General features: G+C 41.0%; 1 protein-coding gene across 1 annotated transcript; it reads left to right on the plus strand.

Moving 5' to 3' along the window:
* Window positions 1-3,370: 3,370 nt before the first annotated feature.
* fev (FEV transcription factor, ETS family member) lies at window positions 3,371-6,842 on the plus strand. Its single transcript, XM_026145692.2, has 3 exons — window positions 3,371-3,567; window positions 4,189-4,260; window positions 5,291-6,842. The coding sequence occupies exons 1-3, from the start codon at window positions 3,519-3,521 to the stop codon at window positions 5,830-5,832; spliced, it is 663 nt and encodes a 220-aa protein (XP_026001477.1). The 5' UTR covers window positions 3,371-3,518; the 3' UTR covers window positions 5,833-6,842.
* The last annotated feature ends 9,021 nt before the right edge of the window (window positions 6,843-15,863 follow it).

Consider the following 15,863-nt stretch of genomic DNA (forward strand, 5'->3'; position numbering starts at 1 on the left):
GACACTGTTTGTCGGTATTCTTTTTCTTTTTCTTTTTTTTTACATGAAAGTTTATCAACCCAAATAGAATAAATGGAAATGAAGAGCTCAGAGAAAGTGGCTGTAATACTCGACTTCTACTAAGCTATTAATCTGTACCTGCAGTTAGACTGCAGGTGTCCAAGCATTGCAAAACCTTTGTAGCTCTATGAAGACGTTGTTCTCAGAGGCAGGTTTTGCTTTGTGTTTATTTGAAGTGCATATTTGGCCTTTCAGTGAACATCCCTGGAAAGATTTGATTCTGTTAGGCTTCAGGATGTATAATGTTGTTCTTGTCATACTGTATTCTTATTTCCAATAAACAAGAGCACAAGATCACTTTGGTTTCTATTATTTGTTTTTCAACTGTTTGAGGCACAGTTTGGCAAACTGACCAATAAAGCAACGCTCCGTGAAAGCAACATGTGGCAGTTGGCCACTCAAAGCCGGCACCTTTAGACAGCTGACACTCCTTAACAGACATATGTAAATAAGAAAAAAACATGGGCATGAGTGGCTTTTTATTTAATTTCAACTGACTTCCTCTGCTATGATGGTGTTAAAGTGCTATTAAAGCTAACAAACTTAATAAAAAATCCAGCAGGAGTTCCCCGAGAGACAAAACATCATAAATGTTATGTTTTAGTTTCAGATAAAAGTTTAGATACATTTTAGGTTTCACAACTTAATCAATCAGTTTGATCCAAATGAAAACTGCAGCCTCTGCAGTATAAAATCAAGAGATATCCGAAAGCAGCCCTTAATAGTGTGAACAGCATACACAGCATTACACTCAACCTTGCATACCGTGAGTACTTCATTTGAAAGTCTAGTAGCTTAGCATTTGTTTGCTCACTCTGATGTGTCACTGTGATGTTGATCTTACAGTCGCACTCCGGGTTCCTGGAGTGTGTTTACCTCCACCTACACTCCTCCTGTTGGTCCAGGACATAGGATTCCGTGTTACACCCCCAAAAAAAGCTTTCACAGTCCCACACCCAAAAAACAGGATCTTTATATAAATGTGTAACCACGCGGCACACACCTTTCTCAAATATACATTCCTCTGCAGACTGATTAAAGCCGCTGCAGCGCTGATTACAGAGGAGTGACACTTGAGTAGACAAGAAAGTTACAGCTGCACAGCTCAGAGCACCAAGGTAAGCTCGAGACTTTACAGAGAAAACTTCATTGTTACAGCTTTTCGTAATGTTTGCAGGGTTGATTAGTCTGTGGTTTAGAATTACAGCTTAAAATATGAAGTTACTTCATTCGATTTGAATATTTAAAGTTGTCAAGTAACAAATTGAGTCCGGTGGTTATTGTTGGGTTTGCTAACAGTGACACTTTTGACTCTTTAGGTTTACAAGTGAGAAATGACACCACCTGGCTACCGGCTGATGCTAACTTTGCTTTTTATATTATAGATTATGTGCTCTAGCTCAGATAAATGACTTTTTTTTACTCTTTTTTATTTTTACTTTTAAGTTTGAATGTTCCTCCAGTGGATTTCTGTCCTCAGACTGAGCACAGGTGGACGTTTATGCATCCATTTCTCTTCCTTTCACTTCTCCAGTGGATTCAGTCTGGCTTTCGAGGCTTGTTTTAAGTTGCCTGTGAATTTTATCTGTTACACAGGCAGCTAAAGCAAGCCTTGAACACCAAAGACACACCTACCAGGACATCTCCAAACTGAAGGGGGACAAAATATGCTGTGAAATATATGATTATGAGCTCCGAACCAGCCAGTTACAAAGCTTTTCCTGTGTGTGTGTGTGTGTGTGTGTGTGTGTGTGTGTGTGTGTGTGTGTGTGTGTGTGTGTGTGTGTGTGTGTGTGTGTGTGTGTGTGTGTGTGGTGCTGATATTTTATTCCAAGCTGTCTGCTTTGACTGTGATAACTCACCATATAAAAATAAACAGCTGTACACTTGATGCTCTGGTGCTTTTTAAAAAATAAAAAATAAACACGTGTGCATTTGTGCGTGTCTGACCTCAGTCATGTGACTCATTATAAAGATGATTAATGATAAGCAGATATTCACTTTCAGTTCAGTCAGCACAGAGGACTGATTATATGTTATGAACTAAGATGTCAGCTTTACAAAGGCCAGATGTATTTTCAGCAAATTAAAGGAACTAGTTTATGCATCCATGTCCAGTTCAGGGTCATGGTGGGCGGGGCTTTGAACATATCGCAGGTTGCCAGTTTATGGGCGGTATGGCAAACTTAGAATCACCAGTTATTCTAACAGGCATGTGAGAGGAAGTCAAAGAGTGGATTTGTTGCTGTGAGGCAGCAGCGCGAAGCCTTTTTTAAAGCAATGTATCTGTTAAAATCTTTGTTCGAGGTGGCAAAGAGGATGGCTCAAATGTGCCAAGTGACAGAAGTGAAAGTGCTTTTGTGTTTATGACCATGTTATTAACAGACAGCAGGTATATGCTGCACTGTCAGGTTATGATGCATTGATGCTGTTGTTGCGGACGGAAAAAGACGAAGAAAACGTGTCAGAGTCTTTGCATTTGGTGTTTTTAATAAAATGGATTTTGTTGGATGATATAATGTACTGGAACCAAACCAGGGACACTGAACATTTCTAAAGACATTAAGTCACCAGAACCTAAATAAATATTAAAATATTAAATATTTTGGTACATTGTTACTGCGTCTTTGACACACTATTTAAAGAATGTTGAATTTTCAAACTATAAGCTCCCCAGCGGAGGATTTTCTTAATAAAGGTAATGTGTGTTATTAGTTGCATAAAGCTCTATCATCAGCCCGCGTTGCCCGTATGATGCCTTATTTACGCCTGAAGAAATGCGCAGACTCTAGCACATGGCCATAAAGCCCATGGGCTTTTCACTCCACTGCTTCTAAAAACACAGACGTATAAAATTATGAGTGGACACGATAACGTCAACGAGCATCACTAGGCATGGTTTTAAAGTTACGACCTCATTACCCCCAGATTGAGGCCATATAACCTTAAACCCACACAGAGCAGGTTAGGAGGGATGAAATGTTCTTGTTTTCTCGTGGCCACTGAAGCGTATTTTTTCAAGGTAAATATTCTTTTTCCAACATGAAATAGGTCTTTGTTGTTTGCCGAGAGGTAAAGAGGCGGAAAAGTGAGGAGGATCTGAACTGGTTTCCATGTCAAACACTTCAATTCACCATAGAAACTCAGATCTTAACGCGGAAACTTTATTAAACTGTGATGGTGGATTGATAAGGGCCGAATTTCTATTGGCCTCTTTTTATTGTGGGCGCCAGGCGGGCTGACAGAGGTAAATTGCTCTTTTAATTAAAGCAATGCACCAGGGGAAATTGCTGTCTGAATATTGTCTCAGAGATGGGGGCCAGTGACAGTTGCCTGGAAACTTCAATCTGTCTACCCGCATTTATTCCAGATCACAGTTATGAGATAAAGTTTAATAAAAATCTTTTCCTCCGCCACCAACGAAATGAAATCCAACCCTTTCTGAACAAGTGAACACAATGAGACAGGACTGCGGAGGAAACCTCATGTTCAACATGTATCTCTCAGGTTCGTCATTTGGTCCCATTAAGAATGAGAGAAACAGCCCGTTTTATATATCTATCGAGATTTTTTACATTTTTCTCCGGGTGTCGGTGTCCTGCCGGCGATGATGCTCCGTTTCCAGGCCAGAGCATTTGTTCAGCCTTTTCAATCTGAAAGCCCGTCTGCTCTTTTGTCGGAAATCGGAAATCCTTTTTCCTGGACGCGTTTCCTGGCTTCTAGCAGAGACTGCAAAGGCGACATGCTCCAGGCATTAGACTGCAAATGGACCAGGATACAATTGGAATTTTGAAGCTCAGTGTTTGAATTTTTAAACCTTATTTTGTTTTATTTGTATTTTTTTCCTTGCGCTCCAGTTTGCAACATTTTAGAAAAATCGGAGCATTTTTGAGCAGCTCTAATCTCAGTCCTCCGGTTCTTTCAATGCATTTTTCTACTTTCTTGAGATATTGCGCTTCTTGCTAGATTGTGCCTATAAAATCTGACCATGAAGAGATTTTTGTTCTTCTAAATAAATATTAAATCATAATATTTTGAAATACAAGTGATAAAAATCATCTGCATAAGAAATCCTCTTGTCGTAGTTTCTGGATGAAGATGCTGAAAATGTGTCTGTTTTCATTTCAGATCCAACAGAAAGTCTGTTGAAAGAAAGCAAAGGAACCTCCTGGGCTCCGATAAATACAGGAGTTCAAAAAGGTAAGAGGACAAACTCAGAGCCTCGTCCGCAGAGACTCTAAATACCGTCACTGCGGAGTGTCCAGCTCCTAATTAGCAGTTTACTTATTTTTAATGGAGAGCGTCTTCAAACGCAAAGATATAATAAAAATGATGTTAGAAAATAGTCCCACAGAAACCTCTCAAATTATATCGCAAACGGGTCGATACATAAAAATAGTTTCTGAAATAAAAAAATATTGATCACAATATCATAATAAATGTTAATAAAACAAAATATATGACAATAATAGCAGGATTTTAATGCGTTTACTCTGCGTTTCATGTATTTCCTATAGTCGCGTCTTTAGGTTTAATAGATCATTCAGCCGGTTCTGAAACGTATTCAGTTCTTTTTCTCATGTTTTTTTTTTTTGCACCATCACATTATTTTTCTTTTCTCCTCTAAAACAGATAATTATCAAAGCATCTCCGGGATCATTTCGAAAGAAAATAAAAATCGTGTTTATTTTATGATTAAAAAAACACAACGGCCAAAATGAATTTGTCACATCTTGTGTTGGACGCTAATATTCACTCTTACTGCTCTCAGGACTTCCTGCAAAGATGTTTTAATTTATTTTAAATTTCTGATGATTATGAGCAGCGTGTTTTTTAAATATATGTTATAGAAAATATGGAGAAGCTAAATATAACCGGACCCATTTAAGCTGCTTTAGAGGAGTAAATAGAGATTTGTAAAATGATGTCATGATGGAGTTATTATCTTTAATTATATGTAATAAAATAACTGCGTATCTTTTGCGTGTCTTACATTATTTAATACCTGAATTTTCAAATATGATGAAATTCACAATATTATCTTTCATGAACTGATAATGCTGAATTATGTAAACCGTTATTTTGAGACCAGTTATCTATCTATCTATCTAGATATATCATTTTTTACTTTCTAGACAAAATTTTGTATTTTTTGGTTTGTTGTTGTTTTCGGGATTTATTTCAGATTATTTCCGGACCAGTTGTGATTTTCTTTTCTTCCTACACTCAGGGAGTGGGCAGATTCAGCTCTGGCAGTTCCTGCTGGAGCTCCTCTCTGACAGCACCAACATGTCATGCATCGCGTGGGAGGGCACCAACGGAGAGTTCAAGCTCATCGACCCTGATGAGGTGGCCCGGCGCTGGGGGGAGCGCAAAAGCAAACCCAACATGAACTACGACAAGCTGAGCCGGGCGCTGCGCTACTACTACGACAAAAACATCATGACCAAAGTCCACGGCAAAAGATACGCCTACAAGTTTGATTTCCACGGCTTGGCGCAGGTGTGCCAGCCGTCCACCACCGAGCAGGCCATCTACAAATTTCAGGGCAACTTCTCCCCGATCCCCTTCTCCGGGATTTCCAAACTGAACCTCGTGGCTCCTGGCGTGGGGCCTTCGGGGTTCTCCTACTGGGCTGGCTCCACACCAGCGGCTCTGTACCACAGCCACAACCTCCAGCCTCCGGGGCCGTTTGGCACCGTGTCCCCGTCCCACATCGGCTGCGTCAACAACATCAGCAGTCTGAGCACCATCAACAACCACTACAACTGACTCTCGATGCGTATTTTAGACACACCGGGAAACCGACACACTGCAGTGAGGGAGGACAGACAAACAGCACAAACACGCTGACTTTGGTGTTTGGCGGGGAAAATATGATTTAGGCTCAAAGTGGTTCAAAATTAGATGTTTTTAAAATGTCAAGTCAGGCTTTTTAAGCGGCGCAAAGTTGTGTTTAAACTCAAGATTATGACTAATGACACCGGACGTCTTCTTGCATGCAAGTAAGGCACGAAAACGTAGAAATTAAATATTTAATTTAATTTAATTTAATCCTTGTGGAGAAGCGATTACGATCAGATTACGCACAGTGCTTTGAACCTGAGCGCTTAATTTGATCCATAAATATTCCAAATATGAAATGTCCTTATTTAGGCCACTATCAGTGAGACGTAATCGGAAACCAAATAAAGGTTTACACGATGCTTGTTTTTGAAACAACAAACAAATAGTGTACATATATTTAAAAACGTTGAATAAATAATAAATTATCTTTCAGATCCATTTCCTATCAGACCTCGGCTCCCTCGCTCTCCCAGCCCTTTCCCTGAGTTCAGTGTTTGTTTTCACATCTTCAGGTGGATTTGCACTGACGTGAGCGCGAGTTGCCAAACTACCATCGGACTAGTGGCGCCATCTTGTGGTTATGGATGAAAACAGGCTTGTTGGACTGGAATGAGACTCGCTTGAATCATGCTGTCACGTCGATCACCGTTTGGTTATAAATCAGATCAGACGTAATGAAACTCTTTGTAGGAAAAACAAACCTCACGCAATAAAAAATGAAAGCAGCGCACAGACACGGGGAACAGGAACTTTGTGTGAAATAGGCTGAGTAGAAACCGAAACTGTGAATTCCCAAACTGCTCTGTAAATACTGTAGAGTAGAGACCGGCTCAGACTATAGAAGCTCTTCAGTGATTTTAAAGTGAATTCATTCACACTGTGACTAAAACAACTGTACCAATAAAAACACATAAATAAACTCTTCTGAATAAAAATGTTGTCAGTATTGTGGGATTCATTTATTTGAAAGCGTGATCTTTATGTTGACCCAAACGTGGGTGAGCCTGTAAATGTCCTCCATGCGCCAAACCGTCAGTGCTGTTTCTCAAAATGCAAACTTTTATTTGAATTTGTGGACTGACCGGCTGCAGCAGTCTCGGTAATCAGAGAAAAGTTTGCAGTATTTGTCTTGATGCATGCTCAATCATCCAGCTAAATCCCAAAGGTTGATTCTGTTCACCTGGACGCAGCGTGACTTCCTCAGTCTCAGCTGACTGCAGGTTTCTTATAAACAGTACATTTGCACAATGACTGAAACCAGCACCACTGAATGAACAACGGGCTGTGAGGTCAGTTTCATGATCATTAATATGCAGATTGTCATGACCATTGATCATCAACCACTGGTCTAAGACCATTGATCAATGCCACTCTAGCACAACAAAGAGAGCTACCTCGTCAGCCAGGACTCTGCAGTCTATTTACACCAGGGGTAGGCACCTCCAGGCCTCGAGTGCCGGTGTCCTGCAGGTTTTAGATGTGTCCATGATCCATCACAGCTGATTTAAAGGGCTAAATGACTCCTCAGCATTTCTTGAAGTTCCCAGGGTGGGATCTAAAACCTGCAGGACACCGGCACTTGAGGCCTGGAGTTGCCTACCCCTGATTTACACCAACAGGCCAGTGGACACTCTTTCAATGATGAGGATGTACACATCGTGCGGAGCACCGAGTCAAAGAGGCCATTTACGTGAAAAGGGAACGACCATCTCTGAATCGAGGAGGGGGCCTAAGGGTCCATCTGTCACCATCTTACAATGCTGTGATTGCAGCCATTCCCCAACTCTCTGTGAATGGGACTCATGGCCATGGATCAGTGGTCTTTGATCAATGTGCATGTTAATGATAAAGGAACTGACCTCCCAGCTCATTGTTCATTCAGTGGTGCTGGTTTCAGTCATTGTGCAAATGTGCTGTTTATAAGGTTTGAAACCTGCAGTCAGCTGAGACTGAAGACGTCACCTGGATCAGTGACGAAACGTTTCTCTCACTGACAACGTCCAGATGAACAGAATCAACTTTTTGGGAGTCTCGCACATTACATCAGCATGAGCTCTGGCATCAGCCACACTTTATATTACTGGTTTGTCAGCATGATGGTGTCTATGATGCTGTAACTGACAAAAACAACATATTTCAGCTCATAATGTGCTCCTGGTCCTGCAGTGACTCATCCTGTTGGTCCAAACAGACCCACAAACAACCAGCCATCTTTATCACTGTGAATTACAAACAACAAACAGACAAGCTTTATTTGTCACATTTATTATTACAGGTGAAATGCATGTGTGGCTTCTTTAAAAAGAAGAAAATATTTATTGTTCTTTCAGCTGTGGAAGTATAAAAATATACAGTAATGTGAAATTGAAGCGTTCCTAAACATACGACTGAAAAGTCCATCAAATGTGCTTATGCTGTTTCAAGTGTCAGCTGCTGCTCATCGTGAAAGTGACTCCAAATAAGAGACGTAAAATAAGGGCAGTAAATCTTTTCATCCATGTGGGGGCAGCACAACTCTTCCAACGTCAGGATCCAGCTTATGTAACCAGGTGATAACAGAGCTGCTCTAATATAGAACATGGAGCATTTGCAAATAGCAGATTAACCCCAAACCTCATTTTATGAAAGTGCGAGACTGCAGAGGTTTGCCTGGGTGAGCACGACCAGTGGAACAATGGGACGTTCACACATTTTACTGGTTATATATAAATAATTAAAACAACATTCTTAGCAGATAATGTCCTTTATCAGTCAGACTGATCAGTGATTCAGAAGGAAGGGATGTGTGTGTGTGTGTGTGTGTGTGTGTGTGTGTGTGTGTGTGTGTGTGTGTGTGTGTGTGTGTGTGTGTGAGGGAGGGAGGGAGGGAGGGAGAGGAAATAGAGAATGGTCCGCTCATTCACAGCACTGTTTGTGTGTGTGTGTGTCCTGCATATCAATTGGAAAGACATGGAGTCGCTATTGACAACTGAATTTCTCTCATGCCTTGGTCCCTTACCAACAAAAGAGTCATGGCACACACACACACACACACACACACACACACACACACACACACACACACACACACACACACACACACACACACACACACACACACACACAAAGAGAAGAAGGGGGTGAAAAGGTATGGATGCCTCTTGTGTTGTTTACCCCAAACTGTGCTTCTTGTAATACCAACCATGGAAACTCCACGGGGATTGAGTCACTTCCACAGCACCGCGATCGTCACTGTCTTCTCCGCCAGCAGCTCTGCCACTAATCTGCTGTGCCTATTGTTGCTGATCCTCATCCTCGCGCTTCTTGCATAACAAACTAGGTGGGTGTTTTCCTGCAAGCCACAGGATTAACAGTGTGAATGCAGACGACCGAGGAGCGAAAAGAAAACACACGAAGGAGGAGGAAGAGGAGGAAGCGAGAGAAAGAAGAGCTAACTGTGTTACTTGGTGGCACCCAGGTCATTAGTGAAGCTTCCTTAAAGGTCTTGTTTGTCACTTGAATACTCGAATTCAACAATTAATCGCGTCATATCTGGATGTGCTGGCAGTCATTTAGAGAGGAGAGCTTATGCAAGCTGTCCACCTCAAACGCTCCATCGATTCTGGGCAATATTAGTAAAGGTTTCATTTACATGAACTTGAACATAGGCTTCAGCTTCTGCTGTGTAAAAATGGATTTGTAGACGCTGAAAGCTCCAGAAATGATAACATGAGCTTATTTGAGCTGCAGACCAGCAGTTTAAGTGGTTGATGCATTCACTTGTCTTATCAGACCAACAGTAAACATGTAGTTTATCAAACTGCAGCAAAACAAAAAACTATTTCCTAAATATTTGCCTAAATCCGTCACATACTCGGTGAACAAAAGCAGGTCCCTCCATCACAGCTGTGCATTATTAGGACAGAGTAAGGCAGTCACTGGGACTGGGTTGCTGTGTGTGAAGTGTGAAGTGCAGTCAGTGAGTCATTCCTCCAGCAAGAGAAAGTGGTAAGAAGCCTCTTCTAATTTAGAACAGCACACCTACGTGGTGCTGAAATAGACTTGAGAATCACAGGGTGAGAGAAAGAGACTGGAGGATAGGAGAGGCTGAGAGAGGTGAGGGAAGGAGAAACAAGAGAGGTAAAAATCAGAAGGGAAGAACATTTAGACCAATGTGCTGCTGATTTATGTCCTTTTATCAGAGACACCTATATTTTTAGACGCTGACCTTGATTCTCTGAGTTAAAAAATAAAAACAAAAACACCCAGTACTTATTTGCCCCCATCTGGAGAAGAATGTCCAGAACACGAGTGCATGAACCCACTGAAGACACGTTTTTAGCTTTAACAGTGGACTAATTATTAGCTTTTATTTGAGGTTTGGTGTGTTGAATCCACCTGAAACCAGTGTAAACATGTAGTGGAAGGTGAGGCTCCCGTGCACTCTCTGCTCTCCCACACCTGTTCGATATCGGACTGCATTTCGAACAGTTTGATGTGGAAAATTAAATAAAACATATCAATGGTCAACGTTACACTGAATACAAAAGCTTCAGTATTTTGCTTGAAATGTTAATTTGTCAGTTTAGATAATGGTCTGGGATCAGAGCGACCTCTGCGCTTCAAAACCCTGTTTGGGATTTTGGCTGTTACATAAAACTAAATGGATGAATAATCATGCAAATTGATGCGGTGTGAAATGATTCACCGGCAGAGAAGACAAAATAACAATAAACCCTGTGTAGGTGTGTGATGAATGAAGGAATTAACATTACGTATTGTATAACTGGGTTAAATGTAAGAAAGCATCATGCAAATGCAACAGCATCGCCTTACGTAACGCGGGTGTAAGGTGAAGGAAATAAAGTAAAACGAGCTGATCAGTGAAGCGATTGAAGATTTCTGGGATCCTCACCTTGCTATTTAACAGTGGTGACACAGTACCTCTCGCAGCAGCCCGTCGCTGCAGTAATCTAGTTAAAGAGATTAGCAGAGTGGTTATGTAGCAAGTCGACAGCAAAATAGACATAATCCCTGTAAGGTGTTGTCCTGGCTGGTCCCAGTTTGGTCCTTTTTCCTCCCATACGAATGAAGATGGCAAATGTTAGGTCAGAGGGAATCCCATTACATGGGAGAAAGAAATAAAGTACTCAAAATAGGAACTAAGGTTAACTAAGCCGCCTTTCTACTGGAAACATCCAGACTGATAAAATGCCTCCAAGCATGCAAATAAAGCATCTTTAAAATCTTAGTCACATAAAATAAAAACTATTATAATCACAAAGGTTAGAGTAGTAAATAAAATGACATATTGTAACAGTATGAACTGTTTTACACAAGGCTAGCTACAGATGGGTGACAAATTAAAGGGTCTTTGCAAATCAATGCAAAAGTTGTTCCAAGTAAATCATCTGTATCCAGTAGTGTAAAATGTTTATCTTGACTTGTATTTATTTGATTAGATTGGTGCAGATAATCGCTCTGAACCCAGAATTTAGTAATTTTGACATTTCTCGAGTCTTGTCCATAGTTCAGCTTTCAGGACCATAGTGACATTCCACCCATGCATATGGCTCGTGGGGGTCCCTGACAGGTAAATATGAAATTAAAGTGAATGGTTTGTTAGGGCCTTCACAGTCTTCAGATCCTTAATTCCGTTAAACCAAAAAGCTAAATCAGAAAATACAAAGTCTGTTTATGTAAAACTGAACAGAGAACAAGGAAGCATACAGGGAACAGTAACAATTCATGCAAAACAACGGAAACCAAAATATACACAAGGCCAGAGAAACACAGTGGGCTAATTCCACAATACGACACAGGTGGGAACAAGAAACATGCAAAAGCAATCAAATAGGCTACAGCTGGACAGGTCGTCAGTCTCTCGCAGGGCCAAGAGAGACAGGCACATACAACACCGAAAGAAGGAAAAGATCAGCAAATATAACTCATACACACATGAAAAACTAACCTTCAATGTAAAGCAGGAAATGAATGAGAGACAAATAACTAACATGAAACAAGATAACGGAGAAAGACAGGAAGCAAGAAAAGCGGAAACACAACAAAACCGAACTAACAATTTCAATGTATTTATTTACACAGCACCAAATCACAGCAACAGTCACCTCTAACAAAGCCCCAACAATCACACGACCCCTTACGAACAAGGAATTGGTGAAAGTGGGAAAGAAAAACTCCCTTTTAACAGGACGAAAGAACCAGGCTCAGGGAGGGGCGGGGCCATCTGCTGCGACTGTTTGGGGTGAAAGGACCAAACACAAGAAAAACGATGACTCAAAACACTAAATGAGGGGGAAACGTTTGGAAGAGTTTCATCTGTCAAAGCTGCAGCTCTACAGACTGCACTCGAGTAACAGTTCCTTATTAATATACTTTCTGCTTTCCACTGTCTCAAGCACTGATTTACTCAATAATACGTCACGTGTCATAGTCGTAGATTTCTGGAAATGTTTTATAAAAAAGAAACATGAAAACTTTTAAATAAATGATGGAATAGGAAGTTTGAAATGTACCTTTGAAGTGTGGTAGACTATAAATCCACAGCAGCAGAAAATGAAAATTGTTCACTTGCAGTACTGAAATTACAACAAGAGATGCACAACTTCACAAACCCAGTGTAAAAACAACAACAACATGTAACTGCAAGTTTCTATAAGTTACAAACTCACAAACTCATGTTTCATATGCAATAAAACAGATAAAACACGTCAGTGTTTGAATTGGACAAATGTACAATTTAATGAAAAGTATGAGCTTATTTTGAATTTAGTGGAAACAACACGTCGTTGACTCCACGTTTCCCACTGTGGAGCGTCCCGTCTGCTTTCAGCAACAGTCTGTAAAGATCTGGGAACTGAGGAGAGCAGCTGCTGGACTTCTGTTGCCCCGTTCTTGTTTCCTGTCCTGTCACGATGGGACAAATGTTTTCAGTCGGTGAAAGGTCTGGACAGCAGGCAGTTCTCAGCTGGACTTTTCTACTAGTGTACAGTAGATGAGTTGTGCTGTTGTAATCGCTGAACTCTGGAGTTTAACATCCTGAAATATGAAGGCCTTCCCTGAATGTCATCTGGATGAGAACATAAGTTGTTCTGAAACCTGTATGTTCCTTTTAACACAGATGGGGTCTTTCCAGTTGTGCAGACTAGACAGTTTCACGGGCACTAATGCACCACCATAGCATCAGACATGCAGGCTTTTTGTCGTGGTTGTGGGTTGTTTGACATGGTTTTTGTGGGGGTTCTGGTTTATTTATTTATTCATGTTTATTAATTCCTCCCTCTGTGTTCTGTCCTGTTGTGTCAGGTCTCCCATATTAAGTTCATTCATGTGTCTGCTTCCCCCGTTTAGTTATCACTGCTTGTGCTTTGCTTTTCACTTTGCTTCCCTGGTTGTTGTCGTCCTTGATTTGGTTCAGCTGTGTCTCATTGTGTTCAGGTGTTTGCACTTCCCTGATTGCCCTTCTGTGTGTGTATATATATATATAGCGCACTCTTCGCCTCATGCTTTGTCTGAGAGTCTGTTCACATTTGCTCAGTAGTTTAAAGGTTTCAGTTTCCGTTTGGTCTTTGTGGTTTACCTGCCAACAGATTTAAGAAATGGCTCGTTTTTCATTAATTCCTGCCTGTGTTTGGGTCCAGATTCCAACTCATGACACTTTGAAATTGGGTGCTAATAACAGGCTGGATGGTCTCTCTCCTCTTCAGTCCAGAGAATGTTTGTTTTCTAAAAATAAGATTTTGATTTGTCTGATCGCAGAACAGTTTTCCACTTTGCTTCGGTCCATTTTAATTGCGCGTCGGCTCAGAACGTTGTTTTGGTCATGTTCACTTATGGCTTCCTCTTTGCATGAAAGAGCTTTTAACACGCATGTGTGGATAAGCTCCACTCAGTTCTTTCTGAGGTGTTAATGAGCCCATGCAGTGATTTCTATGACAGGGCCATACCTGTTTTAAATAGAGTTGAGGTTTGAAACTCTGAGATGCTCCTTCTCTTGTTTTGTTTCTTACTGATTACTGCTCCAGCCTTCTGTTGCCTCCATCCCAACTTTTTTGAACATGTTGCTGAATTAAATTCAGAATGAGCAAATGTTTTTCTTAAAATGTTACGAATAAAATATAGATTTGTGAGACTCGCAAACCACTGAATTCTGTTTTCGTTTACATTTCACAGCGTCGCAATTTTTTTTGGACAGGATCGGTGTGGAGGAGTTAGAGACGTGCCTGCACCGACAGACATGCACGAGCACCGTGTGCACGTCCTCTGCTGATCACTGCAGTGTGTATGTGTTGTGCAGTGGTTCAGCCCACGCTCAGCCCAACACAGCTCACTTTGCCCAGCTCTCATTCACTTACCTACCCGTTACTATAGAGACGCAGTGGAGAAGAATGCAGAAAGCGGGCTGGCAGACAGATATGCAGGAGACCTGGTTTGAATCATAATAACAAAGAGAAGGCTCTCGCATAGCATTGTGAGACTGTTACATAACGACTGCAAGGATTCTGCAACCAAGTCAACCTGTCAAGAGTTAGGGAAAAAAAAAAAGTCTATAACCGGAAAGCTATTTCAACCACGATGACGTGCTGTTTTCCATTTTATTACTTTTTGACCTCATAGATCAGCTCACAGGATCAATACAAGAAATCATACAGCAGTGATGCTTCTGTGTTTTCCACTAGGGGAAAAGAATCAATCAACGAGCTGCATTAAACACAAACTTTCCTGGTATAGATGTTATTTAAACTCATGAGTCAAAACAGACTTTCATTAAGCAGAGCTAACTTAATACAGCTGAGGCTAAAATGCTTGCTTTAAATAGCTTGAATAGATAAAGATTAGATGTTATTCTTTATTGGAACAAACTGAAACCTTGTCTCTAATCTGTTTGTTTGGCCCCATTATGATTTCTTTTCTGCCTCTGCAAGCCATTTCCAGCTGCTTCTCTTTCTGCCATAATGTCTATTTTGTCCTGTTATCCTGCCTGCCGTTCTCATTTCTACTTCTGTGTGCAGACTGTATGTCCCAGTAAGACAACCGAGTGAGAGCGAGTCACAGACAGTTCTGAGACTGCAGCAGATTCTAACCAATCACATTAAGGAGCCCTCCAGCCCACGTGGCTTATTCATAAATCCAGGAGGAAATCCTTATCAATGCAGCTCCATTCCGTCATACAGTAAATCTTCAATGTACCTCTGATCTGAGCTGAAATAAGCTTCTGAAACTTAATCATCTCAAATCGCTTCATCAAATCAAGTGTGGCATGTCTGTTTGTAGACATGTTGCATTTATTTCTTTGCAGATTTTCAAAACTCATCAAATATACATTCATGCCAGAATCATTAAATATCTACTGCTAAAATGCCGCATTATAAATTTTGCTTTCTTACAGTTTAGTCGTCTCTGTTCTCATTTCGGCATCTGCCCCTGATTAGAGAACCCAGGAAACCCAGATACGAAGCCAAAAATATCCCTTATATGTGTCAGCATGCTTTGCAGTCCTCAGTGTATAGAGCAGCAGTTAACTACACCATATTGTGAGATGTACTGTTCCTACCGAGCTGCACCCACAGCCACATAAACCTGAATCATTATCTGTAACAACGATCCCAGCAAACCTTCCCATACACCTCTATCTGAATTCTAGTTTCATGGCAACCAATAAACTCTCATGAGTTTCAGTCTCATGGCAACCCATAATAACATCCCGACACATCCCAGTAAGCATATTCGTCATGGACTTTTTCCTATTGCATAACCATGTCTCAAGGGTTCCCTGCAAATCAAGGATTAGTGGGGGGTCTGCATGGATAAGAGGCTGCCCAATTACTCCTGCAAGAAACTGCAAGGTTTGTACAAACAGACTCAGCAAGCATGTGTGGATATATACTGGTATGCACATGCACACGCACACATCATTGAAAAATGATATAAATAAAAACACTGCAAGAAAGACGAGA

Source organism: Astatotilapia calliptera, chromosome 16 (genome assembly GCF_964374335.1).
Source record: "Astatotilapia calliptera chromosome 16, fAstCal68.1, whole genome shotgun sequence".
NCBI lineage: Eukaryota > Metazoa > Chordata > Actinopteri > Cichliformes > Cichlidae > Astatotilapia > Astatotilapia calliptera.